We start from the raw sequence: 21209 nt of genomic DNA, 5'->3' as shown, positions 1-21209 counted from the left end.
GCTTTGCCTCTACAGTTTTGAGCAACTCTGTATCAACTTTGCCAATGAGCACCTGCAGCAGTTCTTTGTGCAGCACATATTCACCATGGAGCAGGAGGAGTACCGCTCAGAGAACATCTCCTGGGACTACATTCACTATACCGATAACCGGCCTACCCTGGACCTGCTGGCCCTCAAGCCCATGAGCGTCATCTCCCTCCTAGATGAAGAGAGCCGCCTCCCACAGGTGTGTTTCTGGGCCCTTGGGGTAGAGCCCTTGCTCATGGGTCTCCTCTTTGAGGTTGGGAAGCTCCATTTGGGTGGCCCACCTGTTCCTGGGGTTGCTGAAACCTCTGCCAGGAATAAACATACAACCCCCAGACTAACCAGACCCTCTCTCCTTCAAGGATGAGCTCAGGCCCACCTGAAGAAAGCCTTCCCTGGCCTCCCTGGCTGTCCAGAGGAGCAGGAGGGCTAGTGGTGGGGGTGGCAGATCCAGCCTCTGTTCCCTTCTGGGCCTCACTCACTATGACAAGTCACCAACCCCTGGGGATTAATATCCTATCTGTCATTCTGAATCCGGCCTGCTTTGCCCCACGAGGGAGCCCCTGAGCTTTGCGGGTGGACCAGCTGACCACTGCATGACTGGACTCTGGGACCTCAGCCCAGAGAGAATCCGGGTTCTTCCAGGGTACAGATATCACCATGCTGCAAAAGCTGAACAGTGTCCATGCCAACAACAAGGCCTTCCTGAAACCCAAGAATATCCACGACGCCAGATTCGGCATTGCTCACTTTGCTGGGGAGGTTTACTACCAGGCAGAAGGTGGGTGACCTCCCCTCACACGCCATCTAGATCTGGAGCAGGGAGATCATAGAAAGGAGACTGAGAGGACAGATTCTTTCATCAATCTAATGGAATGGCAGGGTGAGAAGTATGGATTTTCTTAGAGAAAGGAAATGCAATGGAACCAGGCATTTGGTGATGTTTTGTGTTTTTTTAATGGCTCTATTGAGACATAATTCATATACCTATTATTCACCCATTTAAAGTAAACATCTCAATATATTTTAAGTATATTCCCAGAGTTGTGCATTGATTGCCACAACTTTAGAACATTCTCATCACTTCCAAAAGCAACTCCTATTAGCAGTCACTTCTCACTCTGCCACCTCCAATCCTAGGCAACAACTAATTTCTGTCTCTAAAGATTTGCCTACTTTGGACATTTCCTGTAAACATAACCATACAATATTTGGCCTTTTGTGGCTGATTTCTTCCACTTGTCAAAATGTTTTTAAGATTCATCTGTGTTGTTACTTATATCAGTACCTCATTTCTTTTTATTCCAGAGTAATAGTCTGTTGTATGAATATACACTATTTTGTTTGTCTCTTCATCAGTTAATGGATATTTGAATTGTTTCCACTTTTTAGCTATTCTGCATAATGCAGCTGTCAACATCCATGTGTTTTCATTTCTCCTGGGTATATACTTAGCAGTGGAATTGATGGAGCATATGGTAACTCTCTGTTAAATTTTTTGAGGACCTGTCAAACTCTCTTCCAAAGTGGTTACACTACTTTACACCAGCAATAGATGAAAGTTCCAAATTTTCTGTATCCTCACCAACACAAGTCATTATCTGCCTTTTTTATTTTAACAATCCCAGTGAGTTTAAAGTAGTACATCAATGTGATTTTGATTTGCATTTCCCTGATGGATAATGATGTCAGGCATCTTTTCATGTGTTTGTTGACTGTTTGTATATCTTCTTGGGAGAAATATCTATCCAAATTGATTGCCCATTTTTTTTAAACATATTTTAGTTGTAGGTGACGCAAAACCTTTATTTTATTTTTATGTGGTGCTGAGGTTTGAACCCAGGGCCTCACACATGCTAGGTGAGCATGCTACCACTGAGCCACAACCCCAGCCATCATTGCCCATGTTTTAATTGAACTCTTTGTCTTTTTACTATTGAATTTTAGGAGTTTTTTTTTTTGTTTTTTTTTTTTTTTTTTTTTGTACTTAGGATTGAACCCTAGGATACTTTACCACTGAGCTACATCCCCAACCCTTTTTACTTTTTATTTTGATTGTATTTTGAGACAGTCTCACTAAGTAGCTTAAGGCCTCACTAAGTTGCTGAGGCTGGTCTCAAACTTGTGATCCTCCTACCTCACCTCCTGAGTTGCTGAGATTATAGTCATGTGCCATCACACCCAGTAAGACTTCTTTATGTATTACAGAAACAAGTACCTCATCAAATACATGATTTGTAATTTTTTTTTTGTTATTCAAATAGTCTTTTCACTTTCTTGATGGAGTCCTTTGGAGTGCAAAATCTTCTCATTTTAAAAGTTCAAATTGTCTACTTTCTTTTTGTTGTTGTGTAATGTCTAAGAATCCACTGTCAAATTCAAGATCATGAATATTTACCCCTAAATATTTTTATAAGCAGTTTTCACTTTTAAGTCTTCAATCTATTTGGAGTTAATTTGTCATACATTGAGGTTGAGTGAGCAATGATTTTGAGTGGAGAAAAGACTCAAAGTGGTCAATCCATCAGTGTGTTTAGAAAAATGAGAAAAGGGGCCACTGAGTGTCTGTGGTCAAGAAAGCAGAGTAACTGGAGTGTCACTCTGCTGCACATGTGGAGAACTGAGGAGGTGCTCTGGTCTGTTTACCTGGAGACACAATTCCAGGTATTTGGATATTTTTCCATCAGGGAGACACCGTGACAGGAAGAGTGAGTATTTTACAGAGAAGAGCTGAGATTCTGGGAGATCAGGGGAGTGTTTCTGTTGGAGAAATGTGAAGGTGGATGGCTCCTTCATAATTCCCTCTAGAACCTGGCTTTGGGCTCCAGAAAGGTCCAAAATCACCTCCTTTCAAGGTGGCCTGAAGCTGCCCTTGAGCCTCGCAGTGCACGCTCCTCCCTGTCACTCCAGCTCTGCAAGAACCCTTGTGCCACCCTGCCCCAGGGCCCGATATAGCCCCCTGCTGAGTGCTACTCCCACATAGGCACCAGCAGGCAGAGGTGAGGAAACAGGCTCCCTTCCTCTCTCCTACTCTGGGTTCAGCCTCCCCAACCAAAGACAGGCTGTGCAGGTATGCATGCATAGGTTGTGCCACCAAAAAATAGGGCAACCTACAGGTGGCAGAGTGGGAGAAGAAAGTCAGGGTCATGTCCTTGGGGGTCAGCCCTCAGGTTCAGAGAGTGAGGCCCCTGCCTCCTCTAGCATGGCTTTCAGAAGCAGCTCGTCTTCAGCACTTCCTTGTTGTATCCCTACTTCAGGGCAGAGCCACTCTTACCCCAGCTGAAGGGCAGAAGCAGGGTCTTCTCACCCTGAGCTCCTTGCTTGTCTTAGTCAGCTAGGGCTGGAGGAACAAATGCCAAAGAGGGGTGGCTCAAACTACAGGAGTTAACTTCCTGACAGATGTGAAGACTGGAAGTCTAATATTAGGGTGTGAGCAGGGTTGATTTCTCCTGAGGCCTCTCTCCTTGGCTTGTGGATGGCTGGCTTCTCCCTGTGTCTTCACACAGTCTTCTCTCTGTGCAAGTCTCTGCCTTCATCTCCTCTTCTTAAAATGACACTAGTCATATTGGATATTGGATAATGGGCCCACCATCATGATCTTATTTTATGCCTTAATCTCCTCTTTAAGGCCCTATTTCCAAATTCAGGAGATCCATATATGTTCTAATGTCCTGGGGGTTAGGACCTCGACTTTTGAATTTGGGGTGATGCAGTTCAGTCCATAACACTCTGCCCTCCTCCATTTCTGGAAGCTTAGTCTTCAGGCTGGAGGAGCCCAACCCTGGAAGGGCCCCCAAGCCCCAAAGGCAGACTTGTATTGGCTTAGATGATGGGGTGGGGGTGGGTTGGAGTGGGGAAGGGAGCCTGGGTGGTTGAGAGTTTGGAGCATACGAGTGACTTGAAACTGGGTAGAGATGATGGGGACCATGCCCAGGTGATGGGGCAGAAAACAGGATTTCAGTGGGACCATTGGGGGGGGGTCCCTCTGGACATGTTCATCTTCCCTGTGGGGTGGAGGAGATAGTGGAACTGGTCTGGTGAATAAGCCCTGATGTCCCTACAGGCTTCCTGGAGAAGAACCGAGATGTACTGAGTGCAGATATCCTTACCCTGGTTCACTCCTCCAAAAACAAGTTCCTGAGAGAGATATTCAATCTGGAGCCAGCAGAGACCAAGCTGGGCCACGGTACCATCCGTCAGGCAAAGACCAGGAATCAGTTCTTCAAGGTGGGCTCCCAGCACCTCCCAGGCCTCCTGGGTCTGTCCTTTAGGAGCCACAGGACCAGAAAGATGTGAAAACCATTTTAATCAACAATGGGTGCCAAACATGCAGCTGGAAACCTACATACAGTAGGCACTTGAGAGACCTGTGCTGCACAAAAGAAGGAATGAGTGAATGCACTGTCCCTTGGTAGCAGCCCTCATGGTGCAGTGGGTCCACTGAGCCTCAAGCTGCAGCTCCCACCCCCAATTCATGCCCTGTGTTTACCCTCTCAGGGTACAGACTCCATCAAGCGGCCCTCCACTTTGGCAGCCCAGTTCAAACAGTCCCTGGATCAGTTGATGAAAATATTGACCAACTGTCAGCCCTACTTCATTCGCTGCATCAAACCCAACGAGTACAAGAAGCCACTGGTGAGCAGGAATTTGGAGCCACCAAACATAGTTCTCTTAACCCTGCTGTTCATCCGCTATGTGTGCTTGGTGAGGCTTTTGACTTCTCTGAGCCTCGATTTTCTAATCCATGAAGTCAGAGTCTTGCCTGCAGAGGTGCAGTGAGGGTTGGACATAACGCTGAGGCACTCAGTTAGTGGCGGCAGTCAGTCACAGGACCTTTATTGAGGATATGTATGGTGAGGGGGAACCTGAGAGTCCCTGACCCATCCATTCAGAGACTATAAATATAAGAACTCCCCAAACTGGGAGATGCCATTTGAAAGTTTATAAAATAACTCCAAGACATCTTATGAGGGAATAAAAACAAATATTACATTAAATGAAGTATCTTTTGAAACAGAATGAAGTTATATGAAATTGGCATTGTCCCATGAAATCTAGACTATATCTACAACATGCAGATGTTAGAAAACTTCTTGTGTTCCTTAATACTTCTGAGAAGCCACTGTGCTCCCTGGGGATCCTCTGCCAACACCCACACTGCCCACCTTTGGAGCTACAGGACAAGTGGGTGAACCTAAGTCTGAGGTCAGGTTTTGTGGGTGACTGAGGGTCCAGGCAGGCTCCAGGTCTGAACCCTGACTCAGCCAGTGAGGAGTATGACCCTATACAGCAGGTACTTCATTTTTATTTAGATAGAAGCCAATTACCCCTACCACATACAGCTGCTCTAAAGATTAAACAAGGAACACTGGGCCCACAGGAAGTATCAACCAATAACCAGGTACTACTCACCCAAGCCTCACGACTGTGTGCCTTGAAGCCCACACACAGGTGGCTCTGTGGTCCTGCATGCTTCCAGGTGAGGTGATAGTCCTGATGATGGACTTGCCCAATGAGGGTGTTTTCCTAGTGCCCCAGGTTGAAGAGGGCGCTCTGGAGGCCAAGCCATAGCAGTCTTAGGGCTACCTGATACCTAGGGAAAACCATCGCGCCCAAATTCCTCTCTGCCTGCCCTGCCAACCTTCTAACAGGGGACAACAGAGCTCCCTATGGCTAACTGCTCCCTCCAGTTCTCCCTTGCCCGTCTCGGGGAGGGAAGTTTATAAATCAACTAAAAGGATCCTTGCCCCCAACTGCCAGATTTGTTTCTTCACTCCACCATTCCACTGTGGGAAGTAAAGATACTCGCAATGCTCACAGGGGCACTTGAGAATATCTTCCGTACTTTGCATATCTTGAGAATGATAGAAGTATGATGTTCTTGCGGGAGCAGCAGTTTCTGCATTACTGGTTTTATCTCCTTGGAAACATGTTGTGGACTTTTCAACCACTTCCATGACTTTCCTCGAAATGTCACTGTAGTTCAAACATTTGTTTAGTTCTTCCCATCTTTGGGGAACAGTCAAATGGGTTCCTGGGCAAGATGATCTTTCTGATTGTGGGCCTGTCTGCCAGGTGGTGGAGTGGTGGGGAAGGGCAGGGCCCTTTGCTCCATCTGTGTCCTGCTTCTTGACCCACAGCTCTTTGACCGGGAGCTGTGTATCCAGCAGCTGCGCTACTCTGGCATGATGGAGACCGTGCACATCCGCAAGTCCGGCTTCCCCATCCGCTACACATTTGAGGAATTTTCGCAGAGATTCCGTGTATTGCTGCCCAGTGCTGAGCGCAGGCCAGTGAGTACACGGCTACCAGGGCAGTGGAACCCTGCACCTCTGCCCTCTAGCCCTGCCCTCTGCCCTCTAGCCCTGCCCTCTGTCCTGCATACCTCCAGCTTCCGAGTTCCAAGAGGGATGGTGTCTTCTTACTGCTCTCCTGGTGCCCAGGACCCCCCCGGACCCCTGACATGACCCCTGTCTGTCCTTCCTTTCTGTCCTTCTGTCATCATCTCCTAATGATGACGTGTGAGCAAGGGAGGTGGCTCACACTGGCTGATGCTGGTGGCTGCAGAAGAGGAGATATTTACAGCTTTATTACAAATAATTACAGTGTCCTGCTGGCAGAATGTTAGGAAACCAAGGTGTGGCTCAGAGCTCTTTGAAGGCAGGAAGTCCTTCTTATTCTTTCTGGAATCCCCAACCATCCTAAAGTCTGGTCTGCTCTGAGGTCAAGTGTACAACAGTAGCAAAGTACAGTAGCCTCTGAGTTATGAACCCCGAGGGCTTCCCTTGCTTGTCCCTTGATCTAAGATACCTATTGCCTGTGCCCGGTAGGGCAGCCCCTGGACATGAAGCCTGTGAGAGGAGGAGGGAGACAGGATCCCATGGAAACCCTGCAGGAGGACCCCTCCCCATGGTCTCTGCTCCAACTGGTGCTGGGCCACCCCTGTTTTTCCTCTACAGCTTCAAAACAAGTTTCACCAGATGACCTTGCGCATCACCGACGTGTGTCTAGGGACAGACAAAGAATGGAAAGTGGGAAAGACCAAAATTTTCCTGAAGGTGAGACCCCAAGGAACTAGTAGGTCGTTAACCTCCAGCTTCCTAAGCCTTGGGTGGGTGAGCAAAGTGAGAAGGAAGAGGAAGGAGAGATCAGAGCCCACCCTGCCAGCTCACCTGAACTCCAACCCCATCCTTACCACCCCTGCCTGCCCACCCACCCTCATCTGTTCTCAGAGCAACCTCCTGGCCCCAGACCTCCAGTTGGTTTATTCTATCCATCTGTCTATGCGTTGATAAGGCCCATGTCTGGAACCCAGACAGAAAGGAAGAAGTGGAGGGATATGGAGGCAAAACTAGCAAAGGAAACACCGCAGAGCATTGCCCAGGAAGGTGGGATGGACAGTGAGGGCCACAGGGGCATCTTGGTGAGGTCAGTGTGAGCAGATGGTTGAGGATGGGAGAAGAGCACACACCCTTCCTTTCCTTCCTTCCCTGGCTATCCCTTGAAGTCACAGCTAGGGTCTGGTCCATCTTTGTATGCCAAAGCCTGCCATGGCACACAAAGAAGCTCAGGGCTGCCTGGTGTCAGACTGAGCGGGGCAGGAAGGGCCATCAAGTCCCCAACCTCTCCTCCCCACTTGACATAGGGCCGCATTACTCTGTGTCCTACAAGAGCAGCCCCTGCCTCCCCAGGGCTAAGATGGCAGGCTCATGCCTCTCATCCCAGGCTGCAGGGATCCAGGAGGAAGCAGGCTGCAGAAAGTCATGCCCAAGGCTCATCCTCTCATGCTCACAGGTTATGGGAAACATTTTTATATCGAAACAAGCATGGGTCTGTTGTCCTGTTGAATACAAATACCATGTGAGTTTTGGAAAATAAAACACTTTAGGGAAATTTTGTTCCCCCTCCTCTGAATTCTCCAAAGCAGAAATGAGAGTTGCCAGATTGAGTTAGCAAGAAGAAAGAGTTAAAGTAGGAAGTTCTTGGAGAGAGGGTAGTTTCACCTCCTCTGAACTACATCAGGATCACGTTAAGGGCCCCTTCTCCAGTGTCTCCTCCTGGGAGAAGTCTGAGAGACACTAACGAACAGAGATCAAGCCCTGGCCCAGGCAGGGACTGTGGGAGTGAAGGTGGGGCAGCTACATGAAGGCATCACCCCTGTCCCCAGGATCACCAGGACAACCTACTGGAGATACAGAGGAGCCAGGCCCTGGACGAAGCAGCGATCAGAATCCAGAGAATCCTGCGGGGCTACAAATACAGGTGCCTCTCCCACCCAAGCCCCCACCCAGCCCACATGCTTGCCCACCATGTTTCCCAGGCAAACCTGGGAGGAAACTGAGGCACAAGATCCCCTAACCAGGGACACTGCAGCCTGTGGTGGCCAGAAAATTCTAACAGGTTATTGGGAGGGTTGGAACAAACAAAATCCACCGTAAACAAGAGATGTGACCCAAATAATGTATCTGCTCTGCTCTGAACTGCAGTTCTGATGTTCTACTTTGTTCTTGAAGAACATATGGGCTTGACTGATGAGGTAGTTTGGTTTTAGAGTGGGGAAAAAATTCCCTGACTGTGCTTCTCTTCCTGATCAGTAAGAAGGCACTACTGCCATCCGCCATATAATAACATTTGCATATATGTCAGTGGTCCATAATTTCCTATCACCTGGTGACTTCATAGCCATCTCAGTCTCAGTAAGTACAATTGACCCTCAACCAACATGGTTTGAACTACATGTATCTACTGACATGCAGATTTGGTGTTTTGGAGATTTATGACAATTTGAAAGAACTCACATATGAACCACATAGTTCTTGGGTATATCATAAATATATCATAGATAAATAATATCAAAAATTAAGAAAAAGATGTCATGAGTACCTAAAATATATATAGATAATAGTTTTATCACTTGCTAACATCTAATACACAAAAATCTGTTATAAAATATTAAAATTTATCAAAACAATCCAGGCATGGTGGTGCACACCTGTAATCCCAGCAGTTTGGAAGGCTGAGGCAGGAGGATCACAAGTTCAAAGCTAGCCTCAGCAACTTAGTATTACCCTAAACAACAACTTAGCAAGACCCAGTCTCAAAATTTAAAAAAGAATAAATAAAAAGGACCAGAAATGTGGCTCAGCGGTTAAGCACCCCTGGCTTCAGTCCTTGGTACCAAACACACACAAAAATATCAAAACATACAGAAACATAGTTCATACATGTTGCCATTCACAATGAAGAGAAACGTTGGTGCTGGGGTGTAGCTCAGTGGTAGAGCACTTGCCTAGCATATATGAGGCACTGGGTTCAATTCTCAACACCACATAAAAATAAATACAGGTATTGTGTTCATCTATAACTAAAAAAAATGTGAGAGATGTAAACATAAAATTATAGGGTTAAATCATAACTGCATAAAATTAACTGAATACTCACCATATGTTTTAAAAAATTATAGCCACCTTCTGTGCTATTGCAGGGAGTCAAAAGTTATACTTGGATTTTCAACTGTTCAGGTGGTCGGTCTTCCTAACCCCCGAGTTGTTCAAGGATCAACTATATAGTCTATGTTTGCACAATGAAAAAAATCACCTAACAGGACATTTCTCAGAACACGTCTGTCATTAAGCAACACATGAACTCCACTCTAGGGTTAGCAAATCAGTAAGGCTACTGCTCCACCCCACCTCCACCATGTCCAAGGGCTGTGTAGGCCCCACTGCACTGCTCATGAGCTAGAAACCCAGGCATGAGAAAATGGGGGATTTTATATGAACATAAGTTTCCAATTCTCTGGAATAAATGCCCAAGAAGTCATGACTGGGTCAAATGGTTGTAACACATTTTGTTTTCAATGAAACCACCAAACTGTTTTGAAGAAGGGAGCTATACCAGTTTATATTCTCACTAGCAACATATGGGTTTTTTAGTTTCTCTGCATCCTCACCGGCATTTAATGTTGTCTCTATAATTTTACTTTAGTTATTCTGATGGATGTGTAATGATATCTCTTCTTTTTCTAGATTCTTGTTTTTTTTTTTTTTTTACGGTGCTGGGGATCGAACCCAGGGCCCTGTGCTTGCAAGGCAAGCACTTTACCAACTGAGCTATCTCCCCAGCCCTTTTTCTAGATTCTTGAAGTGGGAGATTAGGATTAATCATTCAAAACTTTTCTACTTTTCTAATGTAAATGATATAAATCTCATAGCACTGCTTTAGCTGTGTATCACAGATTTTGATGTTATAGTTTATTTTCATTCAGGTCATTTAAAACATTTCTCGATACTATGGGTTATTTCGAAATACGTTGTTTAGTTTCCAAGTGTTTGGAGATGTTCTTGTTATCTTACTGTTACTGATTTCCAGTTTGCTTCCACTCTGGTCAGGGATACGCTGTATATAAGTTAAATTCTATTAAATATGTTGAGATTTCCTTCACGACCCAGGATGTGATATATCTTGGTTGTTATTCTAAGGGTGCTTATAAAAAACATATATTCTGCTGTTGTTGAGCAGAATTGTTAGGCAAAGTGTTCTAAAAATGTAGGTAAAATCTTGTTGGTCGGTAGTGATGTCAAATTCTATATTCTTGCTAATTTTTATTTATCCATTGTTGGGAGGATGGTGTTGAAATCTCTAACTTTTAAGTATGGGATTTACCTTTTAAATTTCACTTCTATCAGCTTGTTTCATGCATTTTGCAGTTCTATTGTTAGGTGCATATGGATTTGAGATTGCTGTGTCTTCTTGGTAGATTTACTATTTTATCATCATGTAACATCCCTCTTTGTCTCTGGTTTTGTTTGCTTGTTTGTTTTGGTTTTTGCTCTGAAATCAACTTTGCCTGATAGTAATATAGCTATTCCTGTCTCATTTTGATTACTATTTCCATGATATTTATTTTTTACCTTTTTGCTTTTTGCCTAACTATACAGTATATTTTAAGGGAGTCTCTTATAGACAGTATGTACTTGGGTCATACTTTTAAATCCATTCTGCCAATCTCTGTCTTGTAATTAATGTATTTAGGCCTTTTACATTTAGTGTAATTTTTTACATGGTAGAGCTCGAGTCTCCCATTTTATTTTTTGTTTTCTATTTGTTCTATTTGTTTTTACTTATTTATTTTTTGGTTTTTTTTTTTTTGTTGCCTTTCTGTGACTTATGTAAGCATTTTATAAGTTGCTCCAGCTGACCTCAAACTTGTGATCCTCCTGCTTCAGTCTCTTAAGTGATTTCTTTAGGATATATGTATGTTCTTGACTGGTACCATCATTCTAATACTTCAAGTTAAGTATAGAAACTTTTTCTTTCCTGATGTCCATTTGCCCTCTCCCATTTGTAATATAATTTCCTCAAGTATGTCCTCTAGAACCATATTAGACAGTGTTAAGAATTTTGCTTCAATTATCAAATATACTTTAGAAAACTGGAGAGGAAACCCTATTATTTTTTCCCATTTTATTGTTTTTCATTTCTTTCATTCCTCCTGACATTCTTCTTTTATCATTTCTTTTCTGTTTAGAGAACTTTTCCAGCCATTTTTTAAGGGATATCTTCAGATAATTCTCTGAGTTTTAAATTTTTCTTCTTCATTTAAAAATGTTTTAATTCCTTTTTTATTCCTGAAGAATTTTTCACAGGATATAAAGTTCTAGGTTGACAGTTAATATCTTTCAGCAGTTGGGAGATGTGTCATTTCCTCCTGACCTCCATGGTTTTTGTTGAGAAATCTGCTGTCCTTTGAATTGTTTTTTCCCTTTCAAGTAATGTGTTGTTTCTTTCCATTCTTTCAAGTCTTTTTTTTTTCCTCTTTTGTTTTTAGAAGTTTGACTTAGATATGGCTTGATGTGGGTTTATTTGAATTTATCCTGTTTTGAGCTTTCTTATCTTAAATCTATAAGTTTATGTCTCTTGCCAAATTCATGAACTTTTCAGTTTTTTGTAATTTCTTCAGTTGCTTTTTTAGCATCACTTCCTTCTCCTTTCTTTATGTGACCCTGATGACACCAACATTAGATCTTTTGTTATAGCCCCACATATTCCTGGAGCCCTGTTTATAATATTTCCATCCATTTTCTTTCTGTTCTTCACTTGAGTAATTTCTACTGTTCTATGTTTACACTCACTAATTCATCCTCTATTATCTTCATTCTGTCTCTGCGGAGTATTTTTTAATTATTATATTTTCATTTCTAAAATTGCCACTTGGAAATTTAGAAATGGAAATTTACTTTTTATCTTTTATTTCTTTACTAAGACTCTTTGTTTTCCCATTTGTTCCTGGTGTGTTCAAAACTGCTCATGGAAGCATATTTTAAATGATGGCTATCATCAAGTGTCTTATATAAAATGGCAAAATATTTGCATTTAACCTATGTACATTTTCCCATATAATTTAAATCATTTCTAAATTACTTATTATACCTAGAATAGTGTAAATTCCATGTAAATAGTTGTTATCCTGTATTGTTTAAGGAACAATGACAAGAAAAAAATGTCTGTACAGGTTCAGTACAGACACAATTTGTTCCCAAATTTTTTTAATTGTGTGAGTGGATGAATCTGTAGATGCAGAACCTACATATACAAAGGGTCAACTGTGTGTGCATATGCGTGTATGTGCATGCACAGGCATGTATGGGTGAAATACACATACTCTAGACAAATCAGCAAAGTTTCTGACTTAGTTGGACTGGGTGGGACCCAGGTAAATAAATATTGAAGTTCTTCAGATGTTTTTTTTTTTTGTAGTTGTTTTTTATTTGTTTATATTTTTATGTGGTGCTAAGGGTTGAACCCATTGCCTCACACATTCTAGGCAAGCACTCTGCCACGGAGCTATAGCCCCATCCCTTCAGATGGTTTTAATATGATTAAGATCTACTGTTCTAAACTTAAGAAAGTCTCTGAAAAAGTATTGGATTGGATAAGAAAATTCATTAAGTGTTAAATAAAAGATCTATATAATTCAAGCTTACCTGGGGACATCTCCATCTCCCTAGAGACCAATTTTCGGATTCTCCATTGTATGTTTCACCCTGGACTAGTGGCCAGAGTAGTGGGTGGGTCTGGCTGGAAATAAAATGTTGGAGATGCGTTTTATAATTTTATTTGTCTTGGCTGGGGGAGGGATGAGGAAGAATTTCTTGATTACTTTAAAAGCTGGACCGTCTTCATTCTGAAATTTAGGTTTTGACATAGATGTTATGTTCCTAACCTGGCTGTGCATCTTTTGGTCTATAAAGGCTTTTGAGAAAGTATAGCATGGATTCGTGTTCTCCAACATCTTATCATCCGTCTTCCCTTCCAAATCAGTCTCCATTCTGCAAAGACTTTAAAATGTCTGGGCTTGTCCCACACCTCTGGCTTCCATTTCCCCCTTAGGAAGGAGTTCCTGAGACAGAGGCGGGCAGCTGTGACCCTCCAGGCAGAGTGGCGAGGCTACTGCAGCAGGAGGAATTTCAAGCTGGTGAGAAAGAAAGCTCAGGAGGTTGGGCCTTCAGGAGCAGTTGATAACTAACTATTGATAAAAGGCAAATTTTAAAAGCTTGTTTATCTAAATAAGAGACCTCAAGCAGGAAGTGTCCCATCCCTAACAGACATGGAGTATAGATTTAAAACAACCAGACACCAGCACCCCACGGCTCTCTTTGTAGCATAATCTCAGGTCCCATGTTTGTGGGCTTCAAAATATTCTCCTTTAGAATGTTGGACATCCCCTGAGCTGGTCTGAGGGATTCTGTTCTGAATTGAGATAATAGCTATCTTTTACCCAGCCTTCCAACAAAATAAGGAAATGGATTGATGATTCCGTTTCAAGTACTCCTTATTTTTCTCCTAACCACAGGCATGCTAATAAGTATCTGCTCAACAAATGAACAGATATCCATGCCCATGCTCTGTTGCACCTCTCTTGATCGCTTGTTGTTGTCATGGTCATGATGTGGTTGTGTATAAAACAACACCATCAGCAAAACTGGTCCCAGGCCTGCCTGCATTCCATGTTCACAAAGACTGTGATGACAGCTGACATGTATGGAAAAGCTACTTGGGACCTGTTGCTTTGCATGCATCTTTTCATTTAATATTTCACCAACTCTATAAATTAAGGGCCTGAGACATAGAGGGTTAAGTAGATTCCCCAAGAGCATTCAGTTAGTATGCTGGCTTTTGGATGTGACTCTGTGTGATTTCTAAGCCATTGAGCTGACCCATAGGATTGGTCTTTAGAAGCTTATCCCAGGCACTCAGGAACTGCTGTGGCCTAGGGAATTTTTACAGCATAAATGTGTTTATTCATGTCTTACTTGCCTTTGATTTTTAAAACTTCCTGGGGGATTAACTTGATTAAGTCAGTCACAGACCTACACAGGTGTAATAGCCTACATCCAATAAGGTGACTGGACTTGTTGGCAGGTATGAATGAAAAGCAAGGCTCTGGATTCTAATAACCCATATGAAATCCATGCCAACTCACTCCATCTATGGCTCTGGAAGCCACTTTATTATTTATGCTATTTAACAAATGCTTGTTTAGCACTTATTTGCATGGCAGGCTCTGTTCTAATTACTTTACAAATAGAAATTCACTTAGTAGGCTCATTCTTGGTGTGTATAAGTTTCAAACCAGACCTATAACAAAAGCAGGTGACTACAAAGTTAACTTGCAAGGTCTGGGCAATGCTGCTGTCTGTTTCCTCCACTGGGCCTTCTGGTCCTGGACCCTTCTCTCTCTTGCTTCCATAGATCCTGGTGGGCTTTGAGCGCCTACAGGCCATTGCCCGGAGCCACCTGCTGATGAGGCAGTTCCAGGCCATGCGGCAGAGGATGGTGCAGCTGCAGGCCCGCTGCAGGGGCTACCTGGTGCGCCAGCAAGTTCAGGCCAAGAGGAGGGCTGTAGTGGTCATCCAGGCGCATGCCAGGGGCATGGCTGCTCGGCGGAGCTTCCAGCGGCGGAAAGCCAATGTAGGTGGTCACCCAACTTCCTGGGCAGGTGGCACTGGTTGTGGCCTAAGTGTGTGAGGGCAAATGGGAAAAATGAATGGCAATATGGAACTCTCACCATAAGCCCCTTTGGAAAGTCTTTACTCCTGAGACAAGATGTTTAAATCTGTTCTAATTACTCAAGAACTCAGCAAGAATACAAGAAGCAAATTAGGAGGCATCTCCTGCAATTTAGGTAGGACAAGAGACATCTCTTTCCTCTCCTTGTCCAAAGTTAGGGCTGCAGCATTCCTCACATCATCTGTGAAGACTCAATTAGGGGCTCACAAGGTATAGCACGGGACAGGCATCAGATCAACGAGATGTGGCCTTATTCCTGGAACCTGGAAGTGAAGCTCCTTGGTCCCTTCCCTTTAGCCTTGGAGACTATTTCTTTGCAGGGGATGATAATTTCCCTAAAAGGCATGGGAAATCTGAGCCAGATGAGCTGAGGGGGGCGTGTCACTGTTCCATGGGAAATAGCAAAGACCCTTGGTAATAAGATTGTGCATGACTGTTCAGGGGACAGAGAAACACCAAGGGGAGTCATTGAATTTCTGGAAAGTTTGGAGAACCAGAAGCAGCAGAATAGCTCCAAGATGCATGCTCCTGTATTTTGAAATCTCACCCTTGCATAATCCTATTTCTTCCATAAGGTAGCTAAGACTCAGCCTCATTCCTTCTTACTTGGTTCTTTTTGTGATAAGGCAAAGTGGATTGGATGACATTTACCTTTGCTCCATAGATGGAAATTGTGTCTTCTGTACAAACTACCATGAAAATGAACAGGGCAAGTGAAAGAATAGACCCTCAGACAAATCAGGAGCATATTCCTGAGCTTGAGTGACCCCAGCCTGACTGTAAAAACACTCTCACCTGTGTGTTAGTGTAGGCCCTGGGGACTTCCCTGGTAGACCCTTGGTGCCCTTTGAATGAAGGGACCCCATGGGTATGAGTGGTGGTTTTGCTGCTGAGATCTGTGTTCCCTGGAGTTTGAAGTGGTGCCTCAGAGGTCAAGCCAGAAACTGTACCTCCCTAGACCTCTGATTATCACTGGGAAATGAAAAGCTCTGGCTGGTTGATCTCCACTTACCCTAGCTATTTAAATTTGTTATTTTAGAGTGAAATATACTGATTTGAACAAATAACTGCAGGACACATTTTACTTGACTTCTTAAAGATATTTGACTTGTGAGGGTAGACAGAACTGGGTCCCCTGAGCCCAGGTGGACCTGCAGGTCACCTTCTCCCCAATGCCTGTATATGCAGGGACCTCTGGTCCTTCCAGCTGAAGAACAGAAGAGTCAAAATGTTCTCCCTTCCAAGAAGCGCAAGTCCATCTATGATACTGTCACTGACACAGAAATGGTGGAGAAGGTGTTCGGTTTTCTTCCATCCATGATTGGGGGCCAGGAGGGCCAGGCCCCAACTGGTTTTGAGGTAAGACAACCCCAGACAGATAGGAGGACCTTCCAGCCCCTGCTCTCAATCAAACCCTTGAATCCTTTGGAGATGCTGCCAGGCTGGGTGGTCAAGAAAGTTCTGCAGCCCTGGGTGATTGTGCAAAAGAAGGAGAACCCTTTGGAGCCAGGCAGCTTTCTCCCCTACAAGACACCCTGGAACCTTTACTGTGTAAATGAATGCTAGGGAACTTTCAATTAGGCAGCACCTCCCACCTATCTGTGGAGCCTTGGAGGTTGTTACTTTGCAGAATGTGACTGGGGAAGCTGAAATGCAGAGAAGATCAATCCTGCAACAGGAGGACATGAGGTCTGAGGCTGGTGGTGGTGGGAATAAGGGTAGAGGGCAGGACGGGCTGTGCTCTAGAGCTGTACTATATAGATCCTCACCATACCTTGTTCTGGGTCCCAAGACCCAGTGACCTAGGCACTTTACCTCTCTTGGTGTTCAAAACCTCAGCCCTCCTCTTGCCCCTTCACTCTGTGTAGTCAAGGGTGGGGTGGGGACTGGGACAACCTCAGGGGAAGCACTGTACCTGTCCTATTGAGCCTGCAGGGAGGTATGGAAGAGGGTTGGAGGTAGGAGTATAGAGGTCCTGTGTCTGCAGAGCAGGGTGCACGAGGTCATGCATATAGTAGGCAAGGTGGCCTACTATATTGGTGAAGATGTCAGACACCAGAGGGCTGGGTAAATGCCTCTGCACCTAACAGATAGCCAAATGAACCTCTCTAGTGTTCCCTGTCCCCTAGCACTGCTCACCCCACTGAGTAACTAGCCAAGAGCTGTTATCTAAAATGATCCATGCCTTCCCTCACTGGCCCCTAGGATCTGGAAGTGAAGACCCAGAAACTGCCTGAGATTGACCTGGATATGGTTCCCATGTTGGAAGAGCCACAGGAGGATGTGGATGGCCTGGCTGAGTACACCTTTCCCAAGTTCGCTGTGACTTACTTCCAGAAATCAGCCACCCACACACACATCCAGCGGCCCCTACGATACCCGCTACTCTACCATGAGGATGATACAGACTACTCGGTAGCCATGATTTTCTGGTTTCTAGTGGCTCATACCACCCCCAGAGCCCAGAGTTTGAGCTGTGGTTCAGAGGGAATAAGGAAAAGACCTGGGACACTGTAGACACCAGTGCTGAGATATGAGTTCTAACCTGGCCCTCCGTTTTGCTCCCCAGGCTGCCCTGGACGTGTGGAACATTATCCTGAGGTTCATGGGTGACCTTCCAGAGCCAGTGCTGTATGCCAGGAAGAGTCTTAGTGGAAACCCAGTGATGCAGCAGATCCACAACACGCTGGATAGGGAGAGTAGCCCCGGGGGTCCACAGCATGTATCTTCACAGGTGCATGGTATGAGGGTGGTAGGCAGGTATCCACCAGGTCTCAGACCTCAGAAAGCTGGACCTAGAGTCCTCTCACCAACATCACCCATGAGCCCAGCCCCCAAGCCAGGGGTTTTCAGGTGTTTACAGTTTTGAATTGCACTCAAGAACTTGTGAATTCAGGATCACACCCAGGACTATTTGAATCTTTAATGGAGAGGGTCTCCTGGATTCTGAATATCAGGTTTGACTTAAACCTAACTCAAATGCATATAACAATAATAACAAGAAATGTTATTAACAGACAGTCTGCTATGTACCAGTGGCTTCTCTTAGTTTAATTCTCAGTTGGGCTAACCCTACAAGATAGGGATTCTTATGTTTATTTTAAACTAAAGAAATAGAAATGAAATGACTTTCCACAAAATCACAGTGAACTCCTGTGTGGGAGCTTAGCTTTGAAATCGTTCTGCAGAATTCAGAGACAACTTCTTGACCCATGTTCTTCCGTGTGATGAAGGATTAATTCACGTCTATTTTTGGTTAGACATCCTTTCTAAGGCCCAGCACAAGGTAACTTAGTGGAATTAAGAACAGTCCAGAGGAATTATATAGCAATAACATAACAGCACTTAGGGGTCCACCAGCCACAGGAACCCTAGAGTGCCCCATATGTCAGATGACTGATGTAGACTTAGCTCTGACACCTGTGAAGTCCTATGTGCAGACTAACTTCATAGAAACCTAAAGGATTCTGCAGCCACAATTGCATGGCCAAACCAGTCCCAGTCCCAAGTCCTAACTCCCTGACCTCTGGAGACAAACTCTACCAAAGCATATGAGATATCTACTGCTCGGTAACAAATTACCCCAAAACATAGTAGCTTAAAACAGTACATATTTATTATTTAACACTCTTTCTGAGGGTTGGGAGAAACTTCACTAGTCATTTCTGACTCAGGGTCTCTCATGAGGTCACCATCAAGCTGTCATTATGGGCTGGAGTTATCTGAAGGTTTGACTGGGGTAAAGAGTCCACTCCCAAGATGGTGCAGTCACATGACTGTTGGCAGAATGCCTCAGTTCCTTGCCATGTGGGCCTCTCCATAGATCTATCTGAGCATCCTTACAATATGGCTTCCCCCAGGATGAGTAATCCAGGAAGGAAAGCAAGAAGATGAATGTCTGATCTTAGAAGTCTTATACCTTGTGGGATAGGGAGGAACACAGGGCAGGAAAGCTGGGAGGTGGTGATCATTGGAGTTCACCTGGGAGGCTGATGAATCCTCAAGGAAGGGACTCTCAGAGGCATTCTAGCCATGCTACTCCTCTGAAGGGTGGACACAGGGTCTGTGTTTGCAGAGGTTGGGGTTCAGGTTTTCCTTCTTTTTTGTGCTCATTAAGTACCTGCAGTGTGGCCCATTTTCAGACTGGTGGGCCAAACAAGCCCTGCCCGTCCTCACAGAGCTTTTAGACCATGTATTTCACATTCATTCCCTGTGCCAAAATCCAGCTTTACCCCCAGCCAGAGATGGTGCCTGGTCCTGGAGCTGGGCTGATCCCAACCCATGCTGAGTCCCTCTATTAACTTTCCTGAGGCCATCAAGACAAGATGCAGTCCCTGCCTAAGGAGAGCAAAAGATCTTAATGACTGGGGGCAAACCTTTCCCCAACAATTTTATAAACTGGCCAGAAAATGACTGACAGTGCTGACACCTGCTCCACTGTAGATGGCTATAGGATTAGCAGCACCGAGGGACTTCTGAGGTTCACATTCCTGTGGTAACTTTTTCCATAGAAACTCAGCCAAAGGGACAGAGGAACCAAAGGGATCTCCTCCATGAAGTTGAAGCGGTCCTCCCGGATCACAGGCCAGGTGAGCCCAGAGCCAGGGTACTCAGTCTACTCCTAGTTCTGTCACAAGCCTGCTGCAGGGTTCCCAGGCTATTGCTTCAATCCCCACATGTTGGTTTCCTCCTTGGCAAATGGGGAGAATCACAGCATTCCTGACAGTCATCCTTGGGCTTCAAGGTGGCTAGCCAGCTGAACACTGGAGAGGAGCCATTTGACCTTGATGACCCCATCTCAAAACGACCTATGTCCAACCTGGAGAAGGTGCACTTCATTGTGGGCTATGCCATTCTGCGACCTACCCTCAGGTCAGTTCCCACTCCCACCTCACCCCTGTTCATAACGTCTAGTCCCTCACTAGCCCTCAGCCCATGGCCACAACCTCCTCCCCTGTCCCCACATACCTGCTCCTCTCCTTGCTCCGTAGCCTAGGGCCTGCAGGCTGGCTCTAAGTGCAGCAGATATTACAACCATCAAGGGTCTCTACTTGCTGTGCATTAAGAAAACCAAGGAATAAAACTCAGTTTTAGGAAAACAGATTCATCATGGGCTAAGGATTCATTTTAGAACATTGTAATTCAGGATGCTGTAAAAAAGATATATGTGTGTGTGCGTGTGTGTGTGTGTGGTAAATTTGCTTCATATGCAATTTACTTTACAAGAATTGGGTTTTCACATAATTAAATAATTGCTTTAAGAGATTATATTTTAGAGGTTTGCTTATTTTAAGTTATTATTTTTAACCAAATGTGAAGGAATGTTGGCCATAATTCCTTCTAAAGTTCTCTTCCTCCCTCCCTCCTTCTCTTCTCCTCTCCTTTCTCCCACCCACATAAAATTTTAATTAAACTTATATAAGACTTTTTGCTACTGTCCCTCAAGTCCCTGAGAATCTGTTTGTATTTTCCTTCTTTTCTCTCTGTTCTTTAGACTGGTTATTTTCTGTTGATCAATCTCCAAATTCACTGATCTCTATCTTCTCCAATCCACTGTTAAACCATTCAAGAAATTTTTACTTCAAATGTTCTATTTTAAGTTATATTATTATATTTTTCTTAATTAATTTTTACATTCCTATTTCTTTGCCAAGGTCTCCTATTTGTTCATTTATGATGAGTGTAGTTTTATGTCACTTTTATGTCACTGAGAATAGTTACCATAGTTTTTAAGTCTCTTCTGCAAATCTAACATTTAGGTCACATTGGGGTCAGTTTCCATTAACTGGCTTTTTCTCTTGATGATGGTCAAGTTTTCCTGTTTCCCCTTAAGTTTAGTACTTTCAAATGTGTCCTAGACATTGAGGATGATACATTTAGAAACTGGATTCTGTTATATTCTTTCAAAGAGTGTTGATTTTTGGTTTTGGCAGGCAGTTAATTTGGCTGTATTGAAAACATGTCATCCCCATGGTGAGCAACAGATGAAATCCCTGCTAAGTTACTTTAGCTTCAGCTAGCCTACTAGAGTCTACCCCGCCATTCATGAACAAAGTGTAAGCCAGAGATTTAGAAAAATGTTATATACAAAATTTGGGACTCTTCTTCTCTGG

The 21209-nt window shown here is 44.2% G+C and overlaps 1 protein-coding gene across 2 annotated transcripts in view; it reads left to right on the top strand.

Annotated features, from left to right (window-relative positions):
- Myo7b (myosin VIIB) overlaps nt 1–21209 on the top strand; it is a 65791-nt gene that overhangs the window by 26060 nt on the left and 18522 nt on the right. Inside the window, exons 12-25 of one of the 2 annotated variants that reach the window (XM_047547330.1) lie at nt 16–226; nt 670–805; nt 4088–4251; nt 4522–4659; nt 6165–6317; nt 6984–7082; nt 8192–8286; nt 13417–13501; nt 14779–14997; nt 16285–16455; nt 17302–17511; nt 17666–17830; nt 19608–19685; nt 19841–19968. In XM_047547330.1, coding sequence (XP_047403286.1) covers nt 16–226; nt 670–805; nt 4088–4251; nt 4522–4659; nt 6165–6317; nt 6984–7082; nt 8192–8286; nt 13417–13501; nt 14779–14997; nt 16285–16455; nt 17302–17511; nt 17666–17830; nt 19608–19685; nt 19841–19968 — 2052 coding nt within the window. The remainder of the gene's footprint in view (nt 1–15; nt 227–669; nt 806–4087; nt 4252–4521; nt 4660–6164; nt 6318–6983; nt 7083–8191; nt 8287–13416; nt 13502–14778; nt 14998–16284; nt 16456–17301; nt 17512–17665; nt 17831–19607; nt 19686–19840; nt 19969–21209) is intronic. The other variant, XM_047547331.1, reaches the window with a different exon arrangement.

Source organism: Sciurus carolinensis, chromosome 3, assembly GCF_902686445.1.
Source record: "Sciurus carolinensis chromosome 3, mSciCar1.2, whole genome shotgun sequence".
NCBI classification, from domain to species: Eukaryota; Metazoa; Chordata; class Mammalia; order Rodentia; family Sciuridae; genus Sciurus; species Sciurus carolinensis.
This window is presented reverse-complemented; position numbering and strand designations above follow the sequence as displayed.